Source organism: Poecilia latipinna, unplaced genomic scaffold (genome assembly GCF_001443285.1).
Source record: "Poecilia latipinna isolate Pla-1442-1.1 unplaced genomic scaffold, P_latipinna-1.0 Scaffold159, whole genome shotgun sequence".
Lineage (NCBI taxonomy): Eukaryota > Metazoa > Chordata > Actinopteri > Cyprinodontiformes > Poeciliidae > Poecilia > Poecilia latipinna.
The window spans coordinates 551931-579366 of record NW_015112775.1 but is presented as its reverse complement, the minus strand read 5'-3'; the positions used below and the strand labels follow the sequence as shown (position 1 = coordinate 579366).

General features: G+C 36.8%; 2 protein-coding genes across 15 annotated transcripts in view; one reads left to right on the top strand and one right to left on the bottom strand.

Annotated features, from left to right (window-relative positions):
- Positions 1-5216: 5216 nt before the first annotated feature.
- fhl1a (four and a half LIM domains 1a) lies at positions 5217-19251 on the top strand. 2 transcript variants are annotated; one of them, XM_015029665.1, is made up of 6 exons: positions 5217-5373; positions 15407-15588; positions 16553-16730; positions 17653-17822; positions 17890-18076; positions 19039-19251. In XM_015029665.1, exons 2-6 carry the CDS (start codon positions 15433-15435, stop codon positions 19191-19193), a joined length of 846 nt encoding a protein of 281 aa, XP_014885151.1. In that variant the 5' UTR covers positions 5217-5373; positions 15407-15432; the 3' UTR covers positions 19194-19251. The 2 variants fall into 2 exon arrangements, with proteins under 2 accessions (XP_014885151.1, XP_014885150.1); XM_015029664.1 differs by lacking the exon at positions 5217-5373 and adding an exon at positions 12020-12137.
- Positions 19252-22458: 3207 nt separating this feature from the next.
- The window catches only part of map7d3 (MAP7 domain containing 3), a 42476-nt gene continuing 37498 nt past the window's right edge, over positions 22459-27436 (bottom strand). For all 13 annotated transcript variants that reach the window (XM_015029650.1, XM_015029651.1, XM_015029655.1 and 10 more), the window contains 7 exons: positions 25592-25718; positions 25205-25490; positions 24792-24845; positions 24628-24697; positions 24389-24533; positions 22880-23172; positions 22459-22790 (listed from right to left, as the gene is read on the bottom strand). In XM_015029650.1, coding sequence (XP_014885136.1) covers positions 22783-22790; positions 22880-23172; positions 24389-24533; positions 24628-24697; positions 24792-24845; positions 25205-25490; positions 25592-25718 — 983 coding nt within the window. In that variant the 3' untranslated portion in view covers positions 22459-22782. The remainder of the gene's footprint in view (positions 22791-22879; positions 23173-24388; positions 24534-24627; positions 24698-24791; positions 24846-25204; positions 25491-25591; positions 25719-27436) is intronic.

Below are 27436 nucleotides of genomic sequence, written 5' to 3'. Positions count from 1 at the left end.
CTTGACACTAAAAAAATCTATTGTCTTTTTAATTAGAAATTAGAGAGATTATCTACTTGCAGAAGGTTTGTTTCTTCATGAATCTGGTTTCATATTGCTGAACAATGAATGTATTGGCTGACTTAAACTAGGCATCTTTCAGTGCTTTGCTAGTTTAATCTCTATAATATATTTTCTGCTACGCAACTTTACTATACAGCTAAATCTCAGTATGTGTGAATATCATCACATTAATTTATTTCAGTATTTCAGTTCGTAAATTGTATTACTGTGGATTTATTGGAGACAGAGTGAAATATTCAGGTTATTTCTGTTGATTATGATTACCAGCTAATGAAAACCCAAATTTCAGTTTCTTGGTAAGTGAGAATGTTACATTAGACCAAGAACAAATGAACATCCAGCCACTGGGATTGTGTGCCTTTCCACTCATCTTCCACACCCTTCAACCTTGAAAACTAAATGAGAAACTAACTTTACCTTATATTTAAAAAGAGAACACTAAACACTTAGCTTCTTCACATATGCTACTAGATGTTTTCCTTCCACTCAACTTTCTACTAAGCTCTCTTCTTTAGCTCTGAGCTCTTGCAGCTTACCTCTTCATGTTGATGTCATTGACTGTATTCTGGATAACTATACAATCAACAGTCATACACATGATTGTGTGCCATAACGTGACAACTTTAAATAATAGATTAGAAATATTAATCTTATACGATGTTCTAATTTTTCTTTTATGAGAAATTGAAATTTGAGTTTTCATAATCAGCTGAATTTGCAGCAGATATCTCAATCTGTGTGCAATTGATCTTAATAATATGCAACTTTCCCTTTTTTATTTAAATTACTGAAATAAAATAAATTTTTAATGATGTTCTCTTGTATTGAGAGACAAATAAATGGTTTCTCCGTTTTACTAGTCAGTTCAACACTGCAGTGCTGGATTTTATACATCGACATGTTTTTGTCACTCCTTATAATTCATAATATTAGGGCTGTGCAGTATTTGGAAAACATAGCATTACATTAATATTGTTGTCCTTTTGGTAACAAACCGCTTTCTGGGACAGTTAAAGACCATCCAATTAATCAGTTACCTCATTAAGGTCCTCATTTTAAACAACGACTCCTAAAATGTTGCAGCCTGCTAAATATTGCATCTCGACAGATTAATATTTCATATTTCAGATCCCCTGGTAGGAGTAGATATTTGCACTGGGACTGTTACAGGTCTTCATTTTGAAAGCTGCCAGTGTTGGAATAGTTTCCTTGCTGGATTTTTTTTTTTTTTCCTATTTTGTTTTGAACTGTTTTCTCATGAATCATTTGAAGGTAAGACAGAAGTTTACTTGCACATTTGCTTTATTTTTGTTCATGATCATGAAGAACGGAAAGCTTTCTGAACTCGCTGAGGGCTGCAGAGTTTCGCATCTGCTGATGCTGACTGAACAGGAAGCGTTGGTCGGGTTGTCGCCGTGGCGACGCTGTGTTTATTTGAACCGAAGCCAGAATACATTTGGTGACTAAGCTGAACACAACCATCTTTTTTTGTGTTTTGGCCTTGGTGCGAGCCAAAGAAAAATAAGTGAGGTCATTCAGAATAAATGCAGGATGATGGGAATTAAAAAAAGAGAGAGGGAAAGAATGAAGGAGGGAAGTAGAGCAGGCTTGTAGATATCGCTCTTCCTTCCTTAGTTATCTTCTGCTGTGCAGGAACCTCTAATTTAACTTTTTATTTCTTGTTTGCTTGTTTGTTTGCTTTAATCAGGTGTTCTTTGTGACTCCACATGATCTATTATTCTGTTGAATTATCGTTTCACTTGTTTGTGTGATGATTTTTTTAAAGAGAGGAAATAAAGTGAAAGAAGCCTGCAGTTCACACTCATTTTGTGTGCTTTATTTGTTTTCAGTAATGCTTTTTGTTTTTCTGACAGCTGATTTTATATTATTTACTGTTTTATTTTGAGCGATGTTACAGAAGTTTTTTTTCTTCTGTAAAGAAACATTTCAGTGACTTTAAAGATGATTTCATGCATATTTTCCATCTTATCTGGTACTTTTGTATCTTGTATGTTTCCAACAAGATGCTTTTTCCATGATGTCTTCAGAGCATAAATTGTCTTTCGCTGATTGTGCAGCTTTGGGGAAAAAAGAAAAAAGAAGTGAAATAAATCTGAGCAGAACTGTGTGCCATTATTATCTACATGCCGCAATGTGAATTCTTCAAAAGGTGAAGGAGGTCTTGGTGTTTCTCTGCTCTGCTTCTGTTTCTTGAGCTTCGATCGGTGGAAATCTTGTCAGAAGTAGCTGACCAAAGAGGCCTGCTGTGCTCCGTGTTTTCAGACACACTGCTCTCTTTCTCTCTCGCTTCATTCTGCATTTTCTCTCTGGGTGAATGTGTCCAAATTCCTGCAAGTGTTTATGGATGCGTGTCTGGCAAAAAAACAAAACAAAACAAAAAAAAACATGATACTGTGTCCTCTCCTTTTGTTTTCGTTGCCGATACTGTTTACATCTGTGTAAATATACTCACCTGTTCTGTGTGCGTGCAACGGTCAATAAACTAAAGCCTTTGCATTTGATTAAAGCTCTCTGTCTGACGGCCTCATTATTTACCTATTTCAGTATTAGTTTACAGATGTCTGACTACTGATCCTCTCATTCTGACCTGATTGATATTAGTGTGTGAAAATGATCAGTTTCATCCAGTTTTACAGTTTGTAACATGCTAGCTGTGCTTCCATTAAAATGTCCATAAAACTTTGTCAATATTCTGCTGATGTTGAAAAAACACAATGAGGACATGACCACATGACTTGTGTACAGCTGAAAATCATTTTTTTACTGGTTTCTATTAAACAATTACATTTTTCTAATTCCAATGTGACTAATTTTATGGTCAATAGAAACTAACGTTTCAAAAATTAGATCTAGTGTGAGTTGTTTGATCCGTCATTCTCTCTTGTTGCCATTTTAAAAGAGCTAACAAATTATTGATATCGGTGCAAAAACACAAAGTCTTTTCAAGTGTTTCTAGTCTAGAAACTAGTTTCTGCCATAAGAGCTACAACTTTTTCATCAATATTAAGGAACTACTTACTTAAAACAAGTGTCTGTCTTGCTTGAAAGTTGGTATTAAGTTAAGTTTGTCTTATTTCAAGCGTACTAAGATATTTGCTCTAAGAACAAGACCAAAATACTTTGTAAGACTTTGTGTTTTTGCAGATTCCATCAAAGTAATGAAGCAAAATTTAGGATTATATTTATTCACTGTATAAAAGCTGATGAAAGACGTAACTTGTCTCTGTTTAAATGAAGGACTCATGTTCTAATTTCACATTTGTTTACTTTCATTTGAGTCTCAGGAGCTTCTAAAAGCATCCTGCCCCCCCCCCCCAAAAAAAACAAAAAAAAAAACAAGTCATTTTTTGCAACCAGTTAATGTTTTCTTCTGGTGTCTGAAAAATGAGCTGTCCCAAAACCCTGCCGATTTCTAAGTCACGTTCAACCGGCACTGCGCCGTTACCTAGCAACCCCAGCCTAGCCGAACCCCGTTACCTAGCAACCTAAGTGGAGCTCCAATACGATTGATTTGCTGGTTTTACCATTGAAAGCGCCATAGCTGAAATAAACAGAGCTTAAATCAGACATGTGCTGCCATGAGAGACAGCATTTGATTCTTCTTTCCCAACATATCAGGTAATGCTCCTAATATGGACATCGAGTCCATGCCGTTTGCTCAAGAATGTCTGTTTAGAGAAGGAAGTAGTGAGCACTTAGTTCAAGTTTTCCCAAGCATTTTGTGATTATTCAATCAAGGGATTTATTGTGCAGACTTAAAACACACTTTAAATGAAGAATGAGACTTAATAGAGTTTTTTTTTTATAGTTTCCTCCTCTGACTGGACATAAATACCAACTTAAAAACATTTGGATATTTTTGTCTATTCATGCTTTTGTAATCTTACTAATAGGTGTGTGGTAAAGGCAACAAACGTAGAATACATTGTTTTATTGTTTTACAAAAGTATTTACACCTGTTCAGCTTTTTCAATGTTTTATCATGTTACAACCTCAAATTTCAATGTGTTTAATCTGGATTTTGTTAATTTAAGATTGTGGAAAATTGTGGAGTAGAAACAGAGATACATGCTGTTTTTTTTTTTATAAACATTTGAAGATATTTGCATTCAGACCCAAAGAGTCAATACTTTGTACACTGCAAAAACACAAAATCTTACCAAGTATTTTTGGTCAAGTTTCTAGTGCAAATTTCTTAATACACTTGAAATGAAATTAAACTAACTTAAAAGTAACTTTTCAGCTAGATATGAGCTTATTTTAAGTTAATAATGTATTAATATTGATTAAAAAATTACTAGTTCCATTGGCAGATTATTTCACTCATTACAAGGAAAATTGCAGTGAAATAATTTTTCATCAGTTTTAAGGAATTAATTCCTTAAAACAAGCTCATATATCTTGCTGAAAAGTTACTTAGTTTTGTTTTATTTCAAGTGTTAAGATATTTGCAGTAGAAACTAGACAACAATACTTTGTAAGATTTTGTGTTTTGCAGTGTAGGACTACATTTTACTGTTACAATGTGACAAAAAAGTGAAAAAGTTCAAAGGGTAGGAGTGCTGTTACAATATAAAGGCTTTATAAATAAAGTTTATATCATTTAACTTGATCTTAGGTAACTTTGGCAGCTTTTAAGACAACAGACATAACCTCCTGATTTCTGAAATTTCACCCTGAAGCATCACAAACTATCTCTTAAGGCTTGGCTGTTTGTGTTAAGGGAGGATGCAGACATCTGCTAAAGCCCTTTGGGAGCTTTAAATCATATTTCTTAAGTAATATTCAGAATTGTGGGTTACTGCAGGGTGCATGTGTTTGCTTTGGGTCAGGACTGAGTCATCTTGGTTTCTTTACCAAAGAAGGAGATGAGTGAGGCTGGAAGTGTCAAGTTAACAAATCCCCTACATTTTTTTAAATAGCTGTAAACAGCTGAAGTGCTGCCAAGATAAATTATGTAATAGCTGAATATTTCTGCAGAGCAGAGCTGTAACTATGTTAAGTCTCTGCTCCCATCGATGCAGAAAAATTATGACTACTTTCCACCGATTTCCGTTTCTGCAGAGCCAATGAGAACTAAGTAAGCGCTTGTAGATTCCTGGTTGAGGTCATTGTTTATTGGGATTTGTAGGGGTTTGGCTCGCCTTTTTCTTTTTTTCTTTTCCTCTCTTTTTTTTCAGCTGCGCTCTTTAAAGCTGCGCAGTCTGCGCTCATTTGAACCCTTTCCGTCAAACCCAGCGGACCGGACGCATCGCAGCTGGCGCAAAGTGACAGACGCTTTCTGCAGAGGTGAGTGAAAACTGCTGCCGTGCTTATGTCCCAAATCATCAATTAGACCCTCTGTCCGGTTTTAATGATATTCATGTTTATCAACATGGATGAATTTCATCATGAGGATATTGTTTGGTTCACTTAGGGACACGTTTTCTTACTAGAGGGACATTTCCAACATGATTTCCTCTAGTCAGCTTGGTGTTAGCAGAGTTGGGGATTTACTAGTTAGATTTACTCAATTACATTTACTTGAGTAACTTTTTTTAAATGTACTTTTAAGAGTATTTTTGTACTTGAGTAAATTTATTATGAAGTGTTGCTACTTTTACTCGAGTAAAATGTCTTATTCTCTCCCCGCTGCGAGTAACTAAAAATTCACCAGACACACCTGCAGGTTTTATTGAAGTTTTGTCATTTTTTATTTAAAGAAACTGATTTGGAAAGTTTTTCCTTTTGTCTGATTTTGTGTTGCTTATATGAATTATTGTCATTTTTGGTTGTTAAAATACCAAAATTTCCACATAACTTTATATTTTGGTCCATCTGATTATGATATTTTAAATATTAAATCATTGATAATTTGATCAATACTCAGTACTTGAGTAAACTTTTTTCCAAATACTTCTTATTGAGTAATTTCTTGCATGGATACTTTTTACTTTTACTTGAGTAAAATATGTTGAAGTACTGCTTAGGGAGTACAAGTTTTGAGAACTCAGTCCACCTCTGGTAAGCTATAAGTGGTTAATATCTTTAAATGTATATAATTATTTATGGGGGAATTGTCTTACGAGCAACAAATGATGCACCAGACAACATCTCTGGTTATTTAAAGTTGCATTTTAACGTTACGTGAAGCAGTTTAATTCAGCATCAGGTGCCACTTTCTCTCCGAACGCATTTTACTAAATATTATGATTTAAGCATATAGTAGAAAGCCTCCAGAAGGTTTTTCAGTGGGTGACCAGATGATAATCTGAGGTTGACACACCACAAAAATGCAGAAAAAAAAGTTCTTTATTTTTATTTGTTTATCTGCTATTCCTTTGGATTATTTTAGCCGATCTAAAATCTTGCCTGCTTATCTTTTTAAAAAGATGCACAAAACAAAAACGCATAATAATGTCAAATAAATAAACACATTCTGAAACTCATTAAAGTTTGTCCAATTCTCCCTTGAGTTCTTGACTAAACTTCAATTCAGTCCGATTCAATAAAAAAAATACTTTAATAATTGTTGTTCTATGTAGTGTTTTATCACGCCACGCCACTAGGTGGAGCCGCTGACAAGAAGTAAATGAGAAACTTTAGGAAGAGTAAGAATAATTACGGCACTGTGGTTCTTCGTTAAGTTCGTGTCTGATGTGCTATGTTAAATATATGCACTGTCTTTTTATTCCACACTTTTACAAAAGTCCCAGAGAAAAATTTAATAATATATTTTATACGTAGCTCAAAATGTGTGAACTGGTAACAAGTAATCAAATCAAGTTTATCCAAGTCAATTTATTACATTTATTAAGTTATCAAGGTAAACAAACGTATATAAAGAAGTTTGATAAACTTAATTTAATTACTTGTGACCAACTAGCCCAGTTTTCTTTAGGTTGGAGCTGCAATCTCCTTTTTAATGCAGCTTAATGTTGACAACCACTATTATCTTTCTGACTGAGAGCAAAATAATAAACAACACAATAAAATGTACTGTTGGCAGTTTCCTTTAATTTCAAAGTCGTTTTTTTTTTGTAGGTGAAATTGGTCTGTGTAATTGTAAGGAAAAAGATAAAAATGTACATTTTTGTTGCAATGTTATCACTGGTATAAGTTCAGATTCAGTGCAAACAGTTGCCTGGGTTAATGAAGTGTCCACTGTCTGCTGCTCTCTTCCTCACAAACACCAGGATATCTGGATGGAGCTCAATGTGCTCAGGATCAAACAGGAAGCTGCAGGCTTGTTGTGTAACGTCACATCAGTGGTGCAAAATTCTTGAGTCATTTTGTTACATTTTGCTTCGAAACACTTTCTCATTTAATGTGGCCTTGGTCAGAAAGTCCACAGGCTTTCTAAATGTGATTTTCTTTTAACTTTTCCTTCTTTTTTTATACTAATTTTCAAACCATTAAATATTAGTCTCCAGACTAATATTTCATAAAGTTGCATAGCTCTCACCTATGAATCATTTGGCAGGAAAAAGGATCTCAACTCAGAAGAACCAAGAAATATAATTTAACACCAAAAAGGAAGTTTCCAAAGAGTTGTACATCGCATGTAAAGATAGTAAAAGATGATGCATCTGACAGGATCCTTGACTTTGCTATACTGCTCCTCTACAGAAGACTTTTTTTTTCTTTTTAGATGTGGGACTTTTCCACTTTAGGAACATTTTCCACAGCATCTGGTTGAGTAAAAACAGATTTTATGGATACAAAGTCACCCCAGAACACAGCCCGGTCAGGGAGATTTTACTTTTGTTATTACTCTCAACCTTTGAGGTGTAGCTTTTTGGGAGAAGAACAGTCGAAGAATAATTTCAGCGTTGTAATTGTCATAGATTTTAGCTTTAGAAGTGAATCCTCCTGTTAAAATAATATTTTAGGGTTTTAAACAAAAGCAACTGCCCAGAAATGTGGATTGATTAACAGGTTTTAACTTTAAAAGAAACAAAGTAGCTGCTGTTGTTGGGTCATCTGACTTTACTTGTTAAATATCTGGTATAGTTAAATATTTCCCTAGAGTTCAAATCCATTTTAATTTTGTTAAAAATACCAAATACTTTTAGTATTTTCTTCCATGAAGAGACATTAAAACCTGCTACAATTTAAAGCTGGAGAGTATGGCTGAAAAACGTATCACTATATAAACGATTCATATCATTTAATATTGATAATTGTCAATTTTGATAATTATTGATTAGTTTTTTGTTTTAAGTACTGGCGGCTTTACCTTTTCTGTTTTATCCTGTTTTCACTCCGGGTTGCTGTTTATTTATTATAAGCACTTATGAGGTGCAGCGGTTAAACCTTAAACTGCTGCTGTGTCAGTAACTCAACAAGTTGTTGCTAGGTAACCAAAGGATGAATGAGTTGCTAGGTAACCAAAAAGTGAGAGAGTTAGTTGATTCCATGAACCTTGCTTTAGTGGCTAACGTCATTCCTCTGCCTACATCTCCCATAATTGTGTGCTGTTCTGGATCAGCATTCAGTAAGTATTCAATATATTGAATATTCTATCAGGTGTATGATCTATTGATATTTGATATTGATATTTGAACCCAGGACCTCCTTCCTGCGAGGCAACAGTGTTAGTAACTGCACCACTTTAATATCTTTCAAATTCAGCATAATATGCTGCTCTATGGTTTTTTCTTTTGGAGGTGTGCAAAAAGGAAACATTGAACAAAGACAAGACAAATTCAAATGTATCAGAAAGTGTTTGACGACAATGTGAGATCATTTGTGAAAAAAGGAAGGCTGAAGATGAACTTTATCCTGCAACATGACAGAAAAATCACCATGTTTCAATATTATGAGATGGAAAGTCTTGTGAACAGCCAAAGTCTGGATCTTTATCACTTGAAACATGACAGAAATTTCTAAAACATCTCGCTACTGCAGCCAAAGAGTGTGGTAAATGTTCCTCAGACCCATTTCAGAGCCTGGTGGAGTTGTCACTGTAATTATTTCAACAGAAGGGCTAACATTAGGTAGCATATACAAACATTTTCCTCAGCTAGAAAGTGCCTTTCTGTTAAAATCCATTTTTAATAAGTGAAACAATGTAAATTTTTGTTGATTAAACACATTAATCACATTATTTTCCAGAGATTAGATTCAGATATGTGAGCATTTCTTGCTAAAATTCACTGGTGTGTCCTGATTTTGGCCCAGACCGTATGAACCCTGATCTTAATACCCTTCAAGTGTGTTTATGTGTGTAACCTGCTGAGCCCAAAGGTACTACTTGTGGCCATAAGCCTTTAAAACATACGTCCCCTCCCTGTTTTTACCCGGGATGCTGCCAAACCAACTACATGATGTCATTTAGGCGAGTGGGAGATTACGGCTCTTTCTCTGGCCTCCCTCCAGTATGACCTCACCAGCCTTTAAAAACCAAAACGTCTTTGTACGTGACTAATGAATTAACCAAACTTTTATGGCAGAGAAGAAGTCCTTAGCCGTCGTCATTTCATAAACCACTTAAAGCAAATGCAAACTTGGAGATGCAGCAGACTGAGGCAGTTCTGTGCCAGCTGTTACTCAGGCAGAGAGGCACTTTTGTTGAGGAGACGGTCCCATCACTCTTTCTTTTATTGCAAATGGAGCGGAGAGGAAGAAAGAGGGTGTGCCTCGGTGACGTCCACGTTGATGAATGGAGAGCAGCAGTGGCCCGGCGCTGCCTTAAATAGGCAACGCTGCTTATTTCTGTGAAGGCTGAGCAAACTGAGCGCAGGATAAACTGCTGTTCCCTTCACAAGCAGAGACTTAAACTCAACTTGAATGTTTGGTGGATTATAGAGCAACAGGAGAGCAGAAACAGGAACAAGAACGAAACGGCTGGAATAATATTTCTGTCAATAGTTTTGAAGGAATACTGAAACAGTGACGGCGGCATGAGTGGGATTTGTTAGAAGCAGGAAATTGCTTTTAATACTTAAAAATGAGATTATATTATTATATGTAGCTCTGGAAAACATTAAGAGACTGAACTGAACCCCACTGAAAACCTCCTGGTTTTTCCACCAAATACTGATTTCTGAACTCTTCCTGAGGTAAAACATCAGTATTGTTGTTTCTAAATGAATATAAGGTTTTTCTTTGCATTATTTGAGGTTTGAAAGCACCGCATTTTTTTCCTTATTTGGAGCATTTATCATTTTCTGGTAAATAAATACTAAATTTTTGCTTAGAATTTCAGACATGTCAGTATTTCATAGAATAAAAAAACAATGTTCATTTACTCAAACATATACCTATAAAGAGTAAAATCACAAAAAGTTAAAGTGGTCTCTTTTTGTCCAGAGCTGTAACTCATATAGCTTCATTTGTTGATTATTAAAGAGCAGCCATTATGCACATTATATTCGTTTGGGTTTCTACTGCTTCTAAAAATAAGAAATTCAAAGAAACAAACACCCAGCTAGTTTATGGAAATGAGGAAATGTTTTTAGTGTCTGGAAAATAAGCCATTTCAAAAACCTCCAGAATTTAATGTTACAAGTCAGCAGCAACTGTGCCGTTGCCTAGCAACCGCAGTGAAACCCAGCCCGTTACCTAGCAACTCAAGTAGAACTAGTCAAACTGCCTGATGTTTTCTGTCAGAAAAAACCTCCAGAAAACATCAGGCAGGATTAAAAATGGTAAGATGAAGTATGTAGTTTTAGGCAAGGGATCAATAAGGATTCATCCACACTTAATCCCAGGTCAAATGGCTAAAATTACGCACACATTAGATTATCATTCCCAGCCTTTTAAAGATCTGTTCACTTGTGGCATCGAGAGAGGAAAAAGGTGAATATTTTCTTTTGTTCTTCTCATCTGCCCAAAGAAAAACCTCCAAGGTGTCATTAATCAACATGAACCGTTTATGTTCCTCCCATATCAGCAGAAGGAACTGCCTCTTTCCTGTTTTGACTCCTGTGAGCCCAGTTGGAACCACAGAAACGTCCAACCTGCACTAGTCTTATCTGAATTTGCGCCAGCCCCTTTGGTTTGGGAGTGTTTGTGTGTTGATAGAGCTCCCCTCATGGCCTTTTGTCCACACATATTTTAGATCTCGGCATGTCTGGCTCTGCTAGCCAAACCCTGACCTTATGTCTGCGTGCTAACACGGCTCTGTGTGCGAGGAAGCATGCGGTGAGTCACTGCTCCTCCTGACGGACACAGTTTGGCTCATGTCATCTGCTAACCAGATTTGGAGGCTCATGAAAGTCCAGGGCAGAAGGTCAGGCGTGGAAACAGGCCCGCCGCCGTGTAAACATGACGTTAGTTGGTGCGGGTTACAGCCTGATGAGGCTACGCTTCATTAGATCCAAGCTAATGAAGCAAAATGTGCTGTTTCTCATCTTTAAAGCCAACAATGGAAACTTTTGTATGTCAGTTGTTCTGCTTTCTGTCTCCATTTAAAAAAAACAAACAAATATATCAGATTTAATCCCAACTATTTACTTCAGATACAATGACTGTTTTGTTAGTTTTTAAGAGAAATTTTGAATAATTTCTGCTCATTTAAAGACAGCAGGTTAACTAAATATCAGCTCAGTAGTCATAAGTTAAACTAAACTAAAAAAATCAACTATTTTTTGCAGATAAACTGAAAATAAATCGGTAATTACGGGTGCTGTCTTCATGTTTGTGGGTAAATGTTCCCCATCCAACCTGAGTCTTTCTATGATTCATCTTTTCTGAAAGCAGTCGATTCATCCTGTCATTTGTTCATGATCTAAACACTCCAGCTAAACATCTCATGTTGGGGGAGTATCTTTATCTTCGGCCTGGGATTTCTCTTTATTTAACACCTGATGCCACTGCTCTGGAATCCAAAATATATCCCCTAATCTGTCCTCCGTCCATATTCTCTAATCCATATCCTAAAAAGGCCCGGAGAGGTGAAGGTTGGATTTGGATGAGGGGTCAGCGGTGGTCTGGGTCACAGCGGGGTATAAATGGGCCTCCATAACACACTGATGCTCACGGTTTGATGCTCTGTGGACCATAAAACTCAACATTTCCCTCCCTTCCTACCTGATTGGAGCCAAACATGACTTTCTACAGGCATTCAGGTAAAAATTAATGAGTTTTTAAACAAAAAATTGGAACTTTATGTTCTTTATTTATTTGTGTTTCCCTAAAAGAGGAGTATGTTCATCTAAAGCCCCATCATCCCAGTTGTTTCTGTGTTTCTACTATATGTTTTATATTTGAAATGTACCTATGTATTATTGTTTTATTCTATTATTTGACTTGCCTTCCAGAGTTGCTATTTTTTACATTTTGTCGTGTTTTCTTTTGTGCACAAAATGAATTCTGATATTTCAAAATATCAGACAAAAGAAATCAGAAAGAATGTGTTTTCTATGTTTATTCTCATTCAGATCAACATTATTATACCAAATTAAAGTTTCCAGCATAGCTGCATTTTTAGATTAGATTTTATTCCCAGCTATTTGTGAGAGCTCATTGTTGAATTTACTCTTGGAAACTACTACTGGGTCTGATTCTAATGAAAAGAGAAAATCTACATAAACAAAAATAATCTGAATTTAAAGATAATCTTAGTTTGGTTGATGTTTAGAAAACATATAAATGTCACAGAGATTACATGTGGCAAAACTTTAAAGTCAAAATATATCTGTTTCTCTTTATTGGAGGGAAATAATTAGTCAGGTTATGAATTAATTGTTTTATTTTTCACTGCAGCATTTTGCATGTTAAATCTATTGTTTACTCGTTTTTACGATGTGGTTTAAACTATTTCTGCCACACAAACGCGCACCGACGCACAAAATTATACAAAACCGTTTTCTAGTCAGCAGGTTCAATCAGTTGACCATAAAACTGGAACATTATTTTTCATTAAATGACCGACATTGATTTATTCCTGACAGGAACAATGTTTTTAATACCTGGAGTTCAGATTAATTTGGATATATTTAAAATACTCTCATAAAATGCAGTAAATAGTTGGTAGCAAATATATTTCACTGAAAATATTTGAAACTAGGGAAGCAAAGCTCTCCAGGTTGTGGCCTTGAGACACTTTAAGACATTTTTATATGGGGTTTAAGTATTTTTTAAATTCCAGTTCTGTCATTTGTTTGAAAAGCTATGTCTGAAAAGCTTCTGTTACTTGAGATTAAAATAAAAAATGTCTCTAGTTACATTCACTCAATTACATTTATTTGATTAACTTTTTAAAATTAGTTTTAGGAGTATTTTTACTGCATTGTACTTTTTACTTTTACTTGAGTAACTTTATTATGAAGTATCTGAGTAAAATTTCTGGATTTTCTGGTGATTTTTTTTTAATCTTGCCTGATTTTATTGTTTTTTGTTGTTTTTTTTGTTGCTTGTAAGAATTATTGTCATTTTCATCCTAAAAATACCAAAATATGACTTGACTTTATGTTTTCGTCGACCTGCCGTTGTAAGTTTTTAAATATTAAACGATTGATCATTTGATCAGTTACTCTGTACTTGATTAGACTTTTTACCAAATACTTTGTACTCGACTCATTTCTTGAACGGCTCCTCTCAACTTTTACTAGAGTAAAAATATGTTGACGTAGTGCTGCTCTTATTTTAATACACGTTTCTGGCTATAAGTGATGAATCTGCCAGAACTGGAACAATATTAAGGAATTACTGACTTACATGAAGCTCTTATATCTTCAGAAAAGTTACTTGTAAATCAATTTCATCTTATTTCAAGTATATCAAGCTATTTGAACCAGAAACTAGACAAAAGTACTTGGTAAGATTTGGTGATTTGCAGTGTATGTGCAAAACATTCAACCATAATAAATGAAGATGCGGCTGGTGAGTTGGTGATGGGTCTGGCTCCGGTCTCTGGTCCCACTGTGACCTTTTCCACTGCAGAGGTCGTCTGTCCACAGGGACACAGTTTTGATAATCCCGTCCTTCCACAGCTGAGGGTGAGTGGATACCATCTCACTCGTTTGTTTGACAGACGGCAGCTGCCACTGTGTTTGCAACAAAGATTAAAGCTGCGCCAACAATAGCTGCTTATCCCCCTGCGGGCCTTTCAACATTTTCCCCACTTTGGGAGGTTCTTTAAATAGATCCGCTGAGCGGCTCGGCTCGGCAGAAGCTTGAGTTGGTTGGACAGGTTGGGTTATTTCTGGGTTCCCTCTCTGCTCGTTATCCCTGCAGCAGCACAGCTGCACATTGCTGCACCAAAACCTCTCCCATCCATCCGTCCGTCCGTCCGTCCGTCCGTTCACACACAACAGAGGGACATGCCGCGCTCCAGGAGGGGGCTGTTTACCACATCCCATTAAAATAGCTTCATAAATATTTGTCTTGTTCCCATGGTTACTAGGACAAAATGTCATCCACCCATTGTTTCCTGCTCGGTTCCTGTTATTGCTATCAGATCGAAACATCTGCGGCTGCAGGTAGCTATCAGCTGAGGGAGAGATCGATCAGCCTTCTGGAAATCAGAATGAAGAATAAGCCGAGTTGTTTACCGAGTTCAGAGGAGGCCAACAGATAAAGATTAACGCAGCACAAGAAGCCGTCCGTGTGAGCCGGTTTACCTCATTCGCACCTCTGTCATCAGTTTGGTATGCCGCCGCAAGCGAACACATGGTCCTCGTTTCGCCTCAACTCCCGGTTTCACTTCAGGAAATTATTCTGATAACTCAGAGACTTGGTCAGTACTTACATCTACTCAGTTACTTTTACCTGAGTAACTTTTTAAAATTACATTTAGGGGTATTTTTTTTACTGTGCTGTAGTTTTTACTTTTACTTGAGTAACTTTATTATGAAGTATTTCTACTCTTACTTGAGTAAAATATCTGGATTTTCTACCCACTGAATAAAAATTAAACATGTTTTGACCAGAAATTCACCATAAAAGTTTTATTAGTTTTTTTATTGAAAGAAACTGATTTGCCTGATTTTATTATTTTTATTTATATGAATTATTGTAATTTTTGTCCTGAAAATACCAAAATTTCCACTTAACTCCATATTTTGTTCCATCTGACGATGTAATTTTTAGATATTAAATGGTTAATGTTTTGATCAGTTACTTTTTTTAATTTCTTGGGCGGCTGCTTTTTACTTTTACTTGAATGTTGAAGTATGTTGAAGTAATGCTACTTTAACTAGAGTACAATTTGTGGTTTGGTAAAGTATTAATATCCTTTAATGCTGCAGCTACAAACCTTGATGTATTTAATTAGGCTTGTATCAGACAGACCAACACAAATAGAAGCATAATTATTAAAGAGAATAAAAGCTTCTTTTTGGACATAATTGCGCCCCCTGCATTTTGATTTAACCCTTCACTGACTTTGCTTCAGGTCCCAGGAGTTACCTCACCTCCACCATGACTGATCGCTTCGACTGCTACTACTGTCGCGACAACCTGCACGGTAAGAAGTACGTGAAGAAGGATGAGAAGCACGTTTGCACCAAGTGCTTCGACAAACTCTGCGCCAACACCTGTGCAGAGTGCCGACGCCCAATCGGAGCCGACTCAAAGGTAAGAAACGACAGATTTTACATGATCAATTAAAATAAAATAGAGCAAAAAGAATAAAACTTACTGAGAACTGTGGAGTATTTTTGCTTGCTCTGATCAAACAAACTAAAGCTCAAAGTGGATGAAACTAAATACTGGGAAATCCTGGTGGCTGACGTTCATTTTCCTAAACGTACCACCATGAAAAAAATCAATTCAATCAATAATTGTGATCAGAATGGCCAAGTCAAAGTACAGGCTTAAGAAGGCTGGTTGTCCTGGATTTTACTCACAGGAATCCCAGGAAAGGCGAGCAAATACTTCTGGAAAACCATCAAATTATCGTCTATTTCACAAATATGCTCTGTCACATACACTGAAACACTATTAAATTAAAACTAACTTTTCAGCAAGACATCGGAGTTTGTTTTAAGTCAATGGTTCCTTAATATTTATGAAAAAGTGCATGTTCCACAGATGGAAGATTATTTCATTCATAGGAAGATTTTTTTTTCCCCATATAAGCTCCTATATGTTGCTAAAAGATACGTTTTATCTCAGTACACTTAAAATAAGACAAAACTAACTGGCAAGTAACTTTTTAGCAGGATATAGAAGCTTGTTTTGAATAAAAAGTTCCTGATTTTAATATTGACACACAACAAAATGTAATTAGACTTTATGTTGTTTTTATGACTTTTTATTTTTGTGTTTTACTGACATAAACCTGATTGATAATGTTGATGGAAACTTACTAGATCCACTGGCAAATTGTTAATTTTTCATCAATATTAGGGAATTATTTACTTAAAACAAGCTCCTATATGGTGCATGTTAGTTTTGTCTTAATTCAAGTGTACTGAGATATTTGCACCATAGAAACTAGACCAAAAATACTTGGTAACGCGCTGTGTTTTTGCAGTGTAAAAGTTTGATGATATCTGCAGGATGCTTTCTAAACTTACACCTCTTTGTGTTTGTTTAGGAGCTGCACCATAAGAACCGCTACTGGCATGAGGATTGTTTCCGGTGCGCTAAATGCTACAAGCCGCTGGCTAACGAGCCGTTTAGCGCCCGAGACGATGGCAAGATCATGTGTGGGAAGTGCGGCTCCAGGGAGGACGGCAACCGCTGCCAGGGCTGCTACAAGGTGGTGATGCCAGGTGGGTCAGTTTAAACCAGATCTTTGGGCAAAGGAAGTTAATTCCAATTTCTATTCTTGAATCTATAAAAAACAGACATTAAAAAAAGTAGTTGGTGTATGAATACTTTAAACACAAGAAATGAAACCTTGTCTTGGATCAACTGAAGGAGGAGGATGCAATGGGGTATTAGGGCCATTATAGAGACAAGAAAACAAAACGGAGGAAAAATTCAAACATTTTGAGATTAATCTCAGAAGTTTTGTAGAAATTTTTCTTTTTAATTTCTGAAATTGAAAAGTTGAATATCTGCTAGAAAAAAATTCTTACATTTTTAGACTAATATCAGAAATTTTGTAACTTTATTTTTGGAAGTTTCAGAGTTTGAAAAGTTGAAAATCTGCTCGAATAAAATTCAGAAAATTTGAGCTTAATCTCATAGAAAAAAGGAAAGTCAAACATTTGCTGGAAAAAAAAAATCTTAAAAATTCTCTAGAAAAAATAAATAAATAAAAAATTTCCAGTCAAAATTTTTTAAGTAAATTTTTGATTGATTAAGCTCAGAAATTTCCAAGATTTTCTCTAGAAAATTTCTCAGACTAACCTAAAAATTGAATAATTTTTTGATGAAAATTTACTCATTTTTTCCCTTCTATCAACTCTGACCTCTGGGTCTTTGCTGACTTTAATGTGACATTTAGGTACATTTCATCTGCTGCAGATCTTCTTTGCCCAAGCCTCACATTTCATCTTTTGTCTCCTAATTATTTTAGTTTTAATTTTATTTCAGGCTGTAACCAGTATATAGTCATGTTCAAATACATGAAGTGAACAGAATGAGTCCAAAAACAGAAAACAGGCATCATCCAGAAAAACATTATAAAAACGCAGGTTCTTTAAACGCACTACATAAAGTCTGAGCAGTCGCTGTTTTGTGCTTCAGGCTCGCAGAACGTGGAGTATAAGAACAAGGTGTGGCATGACGAATGCTTCACCTGCTTCGAGTGCAAGCAGCCAATCCGCACGCAGAGCTTCCTGGCCAGAGGCGATGACATCTACTGCGCTCCGTGCCACGAGAAGAAGTTTGCCAAGAAATGCTTCAAGTGCAAGCAGGTATGAAGCCAGGTTGTTGTTGAGGCTTTCGGAGCTCAGCCTTGTGACCAGCATGCTGCTCTTACAGCCCATCACCTCTGGAGGGATCAGCTACCAGGACCAGCCCTGGCACTCGGAGTGCTTTGTGTGCGAGACGTGCCGTAAACCTCTGGCAGGAACGCGCTTCACCTCCCATGAGGATCACGTTTACTGCGTGGACTGCTACAAGACCGACGTGGCCAAGAAGTGCCATGGCTGCAAGAACCCAATCACAGGTCGGACCGGAGTCTAATGTTTGGTCTTTATTTAAAAAAAATAAATAAATAGAGACTGGGTTTGAACCGAATCTAACCCTGATTTTAATTGAGAAAGTTTGCCAGCAGAAGATTAATAATAATTTACTGCATCTTTTCACAGTATTCCACTTTGTTTTAAAGAATAAATTACATTTGTGTATTTTGGACAACTTCATCTGCTTTTTAAATACTTAAAATCTTAAATCATGTTGTTCTGTAGGTTGTTTCAGTCCAAAAACCCCCTGAGACAAACTTAAAACAAAATATTAACAAAATAGAGAATCCCCGAGAAAGTTTTCCTAATTCATTCTGTTTTGGTATTTTTATTCATTAAATGCTCTCTGTGCAAACTAAAACTTTACTTTGAAATTTCCTTTAATTCAAACCAACACGATCACATTTAATACGTTAGAAAATCAAAAGTAGGAGAGTTTTCTATGTTATAATGTAAAAATTGACAGTTTCTTTAGTCAGGCTGGTAAAATATTAGGAAAAATATACCATTATTCATTTTTGTCTTTTTCCATTGCAACAATTAAAACTTGAGCCAGATGTCAGAAATAAGGGCAGTAAAATCACTAAATAAAGTCTAAATACATGGAGGTATTAATCTATCTCACCATATGCTGCTCTTATTGCACCTTTTCACACATTTATATTGAGAAACTGTTTGCAATTAACTCTAAATTCTCATTATTTTTAAGATAAAGTAAATCACTAGGATACTGAAATAATTCAAGAAATAGATAATTTATTTTTTTTAGCAGAACCTACAGTAAAAAAGCTCCAAATATTGTAAATATTGGGATTTAAATTTCTCCATTAAGGCTTAAAAAGAAGCATTAATGTCTGCTTTAAGATCCCAACCCAGATGTGTTAATTTCGACAGCGTTGGTGTTTATTTTTCCCGTAAACTGAAGTTGCCCACGTCTGCTCTCCAGGGTTCGGCCACGGCACCAACGTGGTGAACTACGAGGGATTCTCCTGGCACGAGTATTGCTTCACCTGCAAGAAATGCTCCCTGTCCCTCGCCAACAAGCGCTTCGTCATCAACGCAGAGCAGATTTACTGCCCCGACTGCGCCAAGAAGCTGTAAACAGAAGACTTTTGATTCACGAGGAAACTGATTTGTATGGAAGACAATTAGGGCCACCAAAAAAAATTACTTTTTTTCCTCATAATTCTGTTTCAAAATTTAAATATCCAAACATTTGTGTCAACTATGTTAGCATATAAAAATATTCTTGTTATAAAGTTTGTAAATCTGCACTTTATCCACACTGAAAGCCTGTCTCAAATTTCTTTGATAGATTTTAATTTTAAGACTAGAATTGCAAAGACAATTCGAACATTTCTAACAAATTTTCAACTTTTAGAGCGCAAGAAATTTCCCGTTTTTTTTTCCTAAAACATTTCTGAGATTCTGAAAGTCAGAATTTCTGAGGAAAATGTTTTTTAAAAAGTCAGAATAATGTTTTTAGTGGCCCTAATCCTCTTCTGCAGCTTTGAGTTCAGTTTGTGACTCAAACTGAATTATTTCAGAAATAGGATGCATGCAGTTGTATTTTTTTTTGGCGAATCAAGATGAGACTCGAGGTTTCTGCAATCTGCTTTTGCACTAAAGTTTCCGATCTTCAGCAATGCAACATGTCTCAGTTTCTGGAGTTCGTCTCCAATATGGCAGCAGAATTTACAAAGTGGGATTATAATCTGACGTTTTTAGGGATTATCTCTTGCCTTGTGTTTCTAACGTAACTGTAGTGCCTTAAAGGAATCATTTCTGGATGAGATGCTTTTATCCTGCCAGTTGCTGCTCAAGCATAACAGCTTTGATTAATAATATGTTACATGTTAGGATTTTTGGCCTTGTGATCCATGCAGAATAATCTGACGAGGTATTAGGGCCACTGTGGATAAAAAAGGTGCATTTCTACCAAAAACTTAGAAATTTTCAGATTAATCTCAAAATTGGGATTTCTAAAATGTATGAATTTTCTAGAAAAAAGTTGAAATTTCTGAGTTTCAAAAGTAAAAAAAAAAAAAAAAAAAGACATTTGAAATTGAAAATCTCCAAAAGTTGAAAATTTGCCTTTTGAAGCATTTCCAAGTGTTTTCCTAGAAAGTTTCAGTCTCAACATTTTACTCTTTTCTAGCAAAGAAATTGCCAAGTTTTTTTTTTGTAGAAAATTTCTTTCTAAATTTCATTTTTTTTCTTGTAAATTTTCAACATTTGGAGCTCAGAAATCTCCAAGTTTCTTCTCTAGAAAATTTGGGATTAATCTAAAAATTGCCAAGTTTTTTTCTAGCAAATTTTTGACTTTTGGAGCTCAATAAATTTCTGGGGTTTTTTCTCTAGAAAACTTCTGAGATTACTAAAAATTTTTTGAAGGTTTTTGGCAAAAATGTACTCCCCCCATGTATAATAGCCCTAATGCACCATAATAAACCTACTGCGTAGCTAAAACTTGAAGCTTAAAGGAAACAAATAAAAGGATGTATGGAGCTCGTTTGTCTTTTCTTTGGCACAAGAAACAGAATCGCAACGGAAATATTTTCATTTAGACTTTATTGTTTTAACAGTCTGTATCATATCTGTTCTCTTTAGATATATTTACAGTACAGATTTTATTTGCAAACAAGGGCAAATCCTCCAGAGAAATATTTATATTCACAGAGTCGCCCTGGGTGGGTGGACTGATTGTCGAGGCCGAGGTAAAGACACCGTCAACTGTGAGATAAAAACAGTACATCTCAAAAACTAAGGCACCTTTCTATTCTATCAAACATTATATTGAAGACAGAGAGCTTTAAGTTTAGTATTTAGGAGTCCAGAAGAACCGGAAAAAAAAAAAAAAAAATACCTGCGACTACAAACAGGATCTGTCTTTGATGGGGAAGTGGATGGAGTAAAACGAAGAAATGTCAAAACATCGCAGCGTCCCAGTAACGAGTCGTCTGACAGGGCGGAGCGTTTTCCCAAAGACTTCATGAAATGAAAGCTGGAAGCGAGCGGCTCTTAGAGATTTGGTGAGCGAGTGATGAAGGACGGCTCTGTAACATTCACTGAGCTCATTAATCAAAGCTCAAATAATTTAAACCCAGAATGTTTTCATGCACAAAGAGAACAAGGCAAACATCAAGGTCCCCAAACCTCCAGTCTGGATTATTCAAGCAAAGGGAATATAACGTTTCATTTCATGAAAAAAGGAAGGAAAACATGGAAAAGTCGAGTCTGACCAACATTATTTAGTTTGGTGAAAATGCTCCTCTTTAGTACAGTGACAGCTGAAACCTGAGCTGATGTGCCACATCTGTATATAAAACAACTCAGGTCAGAGGTCAAACAAGTTGCTAAAATGGCCCAAAGACGTTTTAGACGGATCTAAAACGGAGATCAACATTAAAACTGCACAGTGGATTAGAGGATTTTCTAACGCAAACGAGCCAAGCTGAGCTAAACCAATCACAGCGCACCACTCAAGCTATAACAGTAACCAATAAGAAAACCCCAATAAACCACAACCTGAGCCGCCTCCTTCCTAAACATGGCTTTACTCGCCTAATACTGATTATATACAGAACATAATAACACTTGCATATAAACAATCCGCCACTTTCTACTCTACCAACGGAGCTGAAATGCATTTTACCAGAAGTAGCAGCAGGTGAGAGAAGGTGAAACTGAGGAAGAAGAGATACCTTGGATTTTTTTATGTTTAGTTTTTATCAGTAATTCACTCCACATAAAAAAACAAAACAAAAAAACAACAGATGCAGTCACATAACTTCAAAAAATCCAAACTATCCCTTTAACAAACTTTGTTGCAGCTGGATGCAAAGATAAAGATAGGAGACTAAAATCAGGCCCGTTAGTGATGTTAGTAAACATTAGTTCTACGCAGAAACACTCAAAATATTTCACCTTTGTGGTTACGACGCCCCCTAGTGGCTGGAAAAGAGAAAACAAGACAGTGTGAGAAAGAGGAGAGAACAAACCCAGATCTATCCCGTGTTTGAGTCACGTCGCCGAACTGTGAGTGCATGAGCTTCATAATAATTATGCATTTTAGCACTTGGAGAGAAAAAAATCCAAAGCTGGGAAATAAAAATAAAAGGTAAGGCCATACATGTAGCTGGGTGCTGCAAAAAGCAGCCGGTCAAGTAAATTTAGAGGAACCACATGCAGAACGAAGCTTTCCACCCGAACCCAGGCAGGAATAACAATGATTATTAACATTTCTGTAGATATTTATCATATAATTCACACGGCCTGACTTTCATGTGTCATGGAATATTCTCATACAAGAGAGAAAAAAAGACTAAACATAATAATTACAATAATAAAGCAAAAAAAAAAAATGTAATAAATTATAAGAACGCACCCCTAACAAAAAGAAAATATAAAAGTTTTTGACACAAAATTGAATTGAAACTAAACACACGAGGAAGAGGAAAGACGAGGAGCATGAAACATTTCCCTGAAGCGTGGCGTTTTATAATATTTTAATTCAATCCGTTTCCTCGTTGCAACGTGGGATGCAACTGCAGCACTTGGGGTGGTCTTTCCGTCTCGTCTTGTGCGCCTCCCGCAGGAAGAGGTGGGAACTGTTTGGAACGGCCGGAAGATTCTTTCAGGGAAGTTTGGAGTGCAACACAAAGAGGCTTCTCCGCGACGGCCCGCAGCATCACATTTCTGCCGGGACGAAACGAGAGAAGAGTTTCAGCCTGCGGGGAGATTAGGCCGAGTCAGCGTTGGTAACTGGGCGAGACGTGAAGCCTCACCTGACATGGCTTCTATGGGCTGACTGGAGGAGTGCAGGGTGCTGATGGGGGTTCCCTTCTCCTCAAAGGCCACCCTGGTCCCATCGGAGCTCCCGTCGCAGTGGATCAAAACCTGGTTGCGGTCCTCGGACTCGATGAGAGGCCGGGCCTTGGAGTGGACGTTGGTGTCGATGAGCTCCTCGAAGCTCCACTGGTTGGACTTCCCGTTGAGGCTGGACACCAAGCCGTCTTTGGTGGAGTCCTCCTCGTTCAGGAACTCTGAGCCCTCGACGAGGCGGCTCGTAGGAACCGGACTGGAGTCGGAGAAAGACGTTAACGGCATCCGAGACTCCTGCAAACCTTTCCAAACTATCCAGCTCCAAGTTCACTTCTGACCCGGATTTAACACGGTTTGCCCCAGAAAACCTGCTGAACCCGGAGCTACGGGGGCCAGGTCCATGTGTTTGAGTTAAAAAATGTTTAAAGTTATCAAGAAATCTGAAAATAAAAGCTGCTACATGTTTTACTGGACCAAGTATTCTAGTTTCTAAAGAAAATGTCCTAGTCGGCTCGAAATAAGATAAATCTAATTTACAAGTAGGAGCTTATTTTAAGTCAACGATTCCTTAATTTTTATTATATCACTTATAACAACATTTTTATGTTTTTTTCCCATGTTACAAGTTAAATAATCTGCCAGTGGAGCAAGAACGTTTTCATCAATGTTAAGGAATTATTGACTGAAAACAAGCTCTGGTTAAATTATTTTGTCTTATTTCAACTGTCCTAAAATACGTGAACTAGAGACCAGACCAAAATTATTTGGTAAGATTTGGTGTTCAGTGTAATTATGAGTTATTATAAGACATTAACACCTAAACAACAGATGTAAAGTCTTACAAAAGGCAAACGTAAAAAAAGCATGCAACTAAAATGTTTTGACTTGTCACCTGGTGTAGACTGTTAAAAACAGGAAGTGGTTACAGATTCTGGTGAGTTAAAAAAAGACACCTGGCCTCCGTTTCACACTGTGTTCACACACTGAATGTGCTCTTTAACCCAGTTATCACTGTTAATAATAAAAACAATGCTCAGCCTGGTGGGAGGGCAAGTAAAGCCTGGTGGCCCGCCAGGCTGATAATGCATTGTTTAAATAATTTATGTTCAGATGCAGAAAAACTTGTTGAAAAACAGATTCACAGACTGATGGACTTAAAACAAATCTATAGATCTGGATGAAACTTAAATTCCATGATTTTCATAAATTTTTCATCAGCAGGAATGAAGGCTGAGAATCAGACGAACTGCGATGAATCGATTATTAAAATAATTGTCAATCGATTAATCGCGAAATGGAGAATATAGATTTAAAAGAAGTTGAAAGCCATAACTGTATAAAATATCTATTATTTTAGAATATTTTTTACAAACCACAGCTGAATTAGATGTCAGAGGATCAACGTGAATGTTTTCTGTTTTATGCATCAATCTGCAGAAACTAAAACGAGGAGAAATCATTTTAATTCCCACCTTCCTGCCTGCGTGTCGTCAGCGGTCGGCCCGTTGGTGTTCTCCTTGTCTTCAGTCTCTGGATTTCCGTTCAAGCCGCCATCTTGTTTAACCCCAACATCGCCAGCGGACAGAAAGTCCTGGTCGTCGTCCACAGAAATGTCGTCTGTTTGAGGAAGGAATGGTTCGGTACACGACTCACTTTCACCCACAGTTACATATAAAAATATGTTTGGCTGTGAAAATGGAGCCAGACTTGCCTTTGGTTTCGCCTTTCATCTCATCCAGGCCTTCATCTCCATTCTCCTGGGAATATTTATCGTCGTCTCTCTGAATCAGAAATAATCGAGACGTCATTGAACTCTGATCAGCAGCTGATCAAACATGTTAAGAAAGTCACAGTGTGAACTGATGGAAAGTTCACCTTTGAGTCGGTTTGGTCCCCTTTTCTAGTTCTCCTCATTATTTCATCAATTCTCTGAAAATAAAAGACAAAAATGACTAAAAAACAATTTTTACCCACCAATGTTTTCAATAGACAAGGTGGGAAATTTCAGACTTTTCCAGATTTCTCAGTACTTAAACTCTTTTTATATATTTTAAAATATAAAACACTAAAGTATTGAAGCTGATTAAATCAGAGGATGGATGGAGAAAAAGACAGAAAGGAATAAAAAATACGAGAAAGACAAATAAATGAAGCAAAGAGAGGAAGACCTAAAGAAGGAGCAACGCAAGGAAATGGAGAGATGAGGAAAAAAAGAAAAACAGAAAGGGACGAAGGACGAGGAAACAGCGAAAACAGGGCGAAAACCCTCATTTCTCCTCCTCTCCTACCTTCTTCCTCTCCATTCGCTCCTGCTGGTTCTGCTGCATGATGCGGTCTCGCTCCTGCCGGACTCGCTCGGCCTCCTCCAGGGCTTTGGCCTCGGCCTCCTCTCGTTCCTTCTGGAGCTGCGCCTGCCTCACTGCTTCTTCTTCTTCCAGTCTCTTTCTTTCTTCCTCTGCTAGGCGGGCTTCCTCTTCTTCTTTTACTTTCCTCTCTTCGGCCAACCTCTTCTCCTCCTCCAGGCGTTTCAGTCGAGCCTCTTCGGCTAAACGCTCCTCTTCCTCTTTTCTCTGCCTAGAGAAGCAAACAGAGGTTTTTAGTTGAGAACATATTAATACATCGAAACAGATTACACCAAGTAGTGATGTATAGCTTCACTGCAGCAGTAATATCACCTCTCCTCTTCCTCCTTCTGTATCCTCAGCTGCTCCTCTCGCTCCTTCTGCTCCCTCATCAGCCTTCGGTTCTCCGCCAGGATCTTCGCCGCCTCGGCAGCCGAGTTTGTGCCGGTCGGCTTTGAGTCTGACAAGAAAAATGTCAGTAAGTTTATAATCACTTGTCATTATGACAACTTTTTTCCAAAAGACAGATGTCAGAGAAGAGCCTCACTGATGGCTAAAGATGGCCTGGTACAGAATTGGACCTTTTGTTTTTCCAGTTTTTTTAAATGATGGACAAATCCGAAGGTAATTTAGACGGATTATAATTCACAACCCTGACTATTTGGTGCAGTACTTCATGGAGGAAACTCAGTCAGTCGATAAAAAATCTCTCCTGATTATCATCTGTGACACTGAACTAAAACCCTGTTTCTGATCAGAAGCTGCATAAGACTGAAGTTGACCTTTTTAACTGAACGTTAAAGTTCAATGTTGGCAGCATTATGCTGTGGGGATTGTTTTCATCCGGAGATGGAACTAAATCAGGACAAATAAATAAAATAAATGCTACAAGGTGCAGCACATTACCTGCTTTGGTTTAGATTAACACACATTCATCTTAGAATGGCCTAGTCAAAGACCAGATTAAATCCAGTTCGAAGTTTTGCACGGGACTTTAAAACTTATGTTCACAGATGCGCTCCATCCAATCTGACTGAGATTGGATGGAGGATTTCTAGAGAGGAAAACAAATGCACTGCTCTGAGTTTTACTTTGTAGAAAATGTGTTTATAATTTTCCCTTCCACTTAAATATTCAAAACTTTCTGCTGATCTGAGCTAAAATCTCAGTTCAATAACTGCAACTTGCAGTTTTAAGGTATGAATACTTTTGCAAGGAAGAGAATTTCTTAGCAATTACAATATAGAGTGCACATGGCTGACGGTTGATTTAAAGTGGCATTATTCACTTTATTTTCCTTTTATAAACTGCTGCATACAAAAATTTAATTTTTACCCATACAGAGGTTTGTGTTCAGGTACTAGCACCGAATAATTTGAATCTGCTAATTCATCCTGCAGTACCCCATTCTGTCCAGAGGGTGGCAGAAGCAACATCAAGCAGAACAGAAACAGGAAGTAACTCCAGCTGGAACATAACGAGTCTCCTGCTCCAAAGGGATTTTATGCTGGAAAAAGCTGCTGCCACGTCGATGTGCAACAAACAAAAGATTTTTAGGATTGTTTGGAAATTTAGAAAGATTTCACACCCTGCTAAAACTTTGCTCAATTTCAAAAATGCAGAGAAGAACCGTGCATTTCGTTCTGCTACTGTTTACAGACCATTAATTTGGTGTAAACTGAACAAGTACATGGACAATAGCAGAGGATTAGCAAGATATTTTACTTGCAAAGATTAAAGGAAACTTGGTCATTTGGAAGAAAACGATTAGAACAAACCTGCCACAGCATCAAACTAGAGAACAAAAGTCTGAATGTAAACGTAACGTAACGTAACAAAGAGCTGCTGTGAAATTTACCCTCTTTATATGGGAAGACAACACTGTCAACATTTCTGGATGCACCAGAGCAAACATCCTTGTTGCTTTACTATTAATCAGTTTGTGCAAATAGAGAACCAGTCAGCTGACTAATGAAGTTATGTTGCATTATATTATAATTTACAGTTTTGCAATCAATATTCTTATAATTAACAGTAATCGGATCTGCTGGGCTTACTTTGAGAACTTTTTATTAACGGCCTTTAAAAGTGTTTCAATTTGAGTTATAATTGAATCTTAGTTGGACTTTATGGTGGGATTGTACTAAAATAATTTGAACTGAATATATTGGATAATAT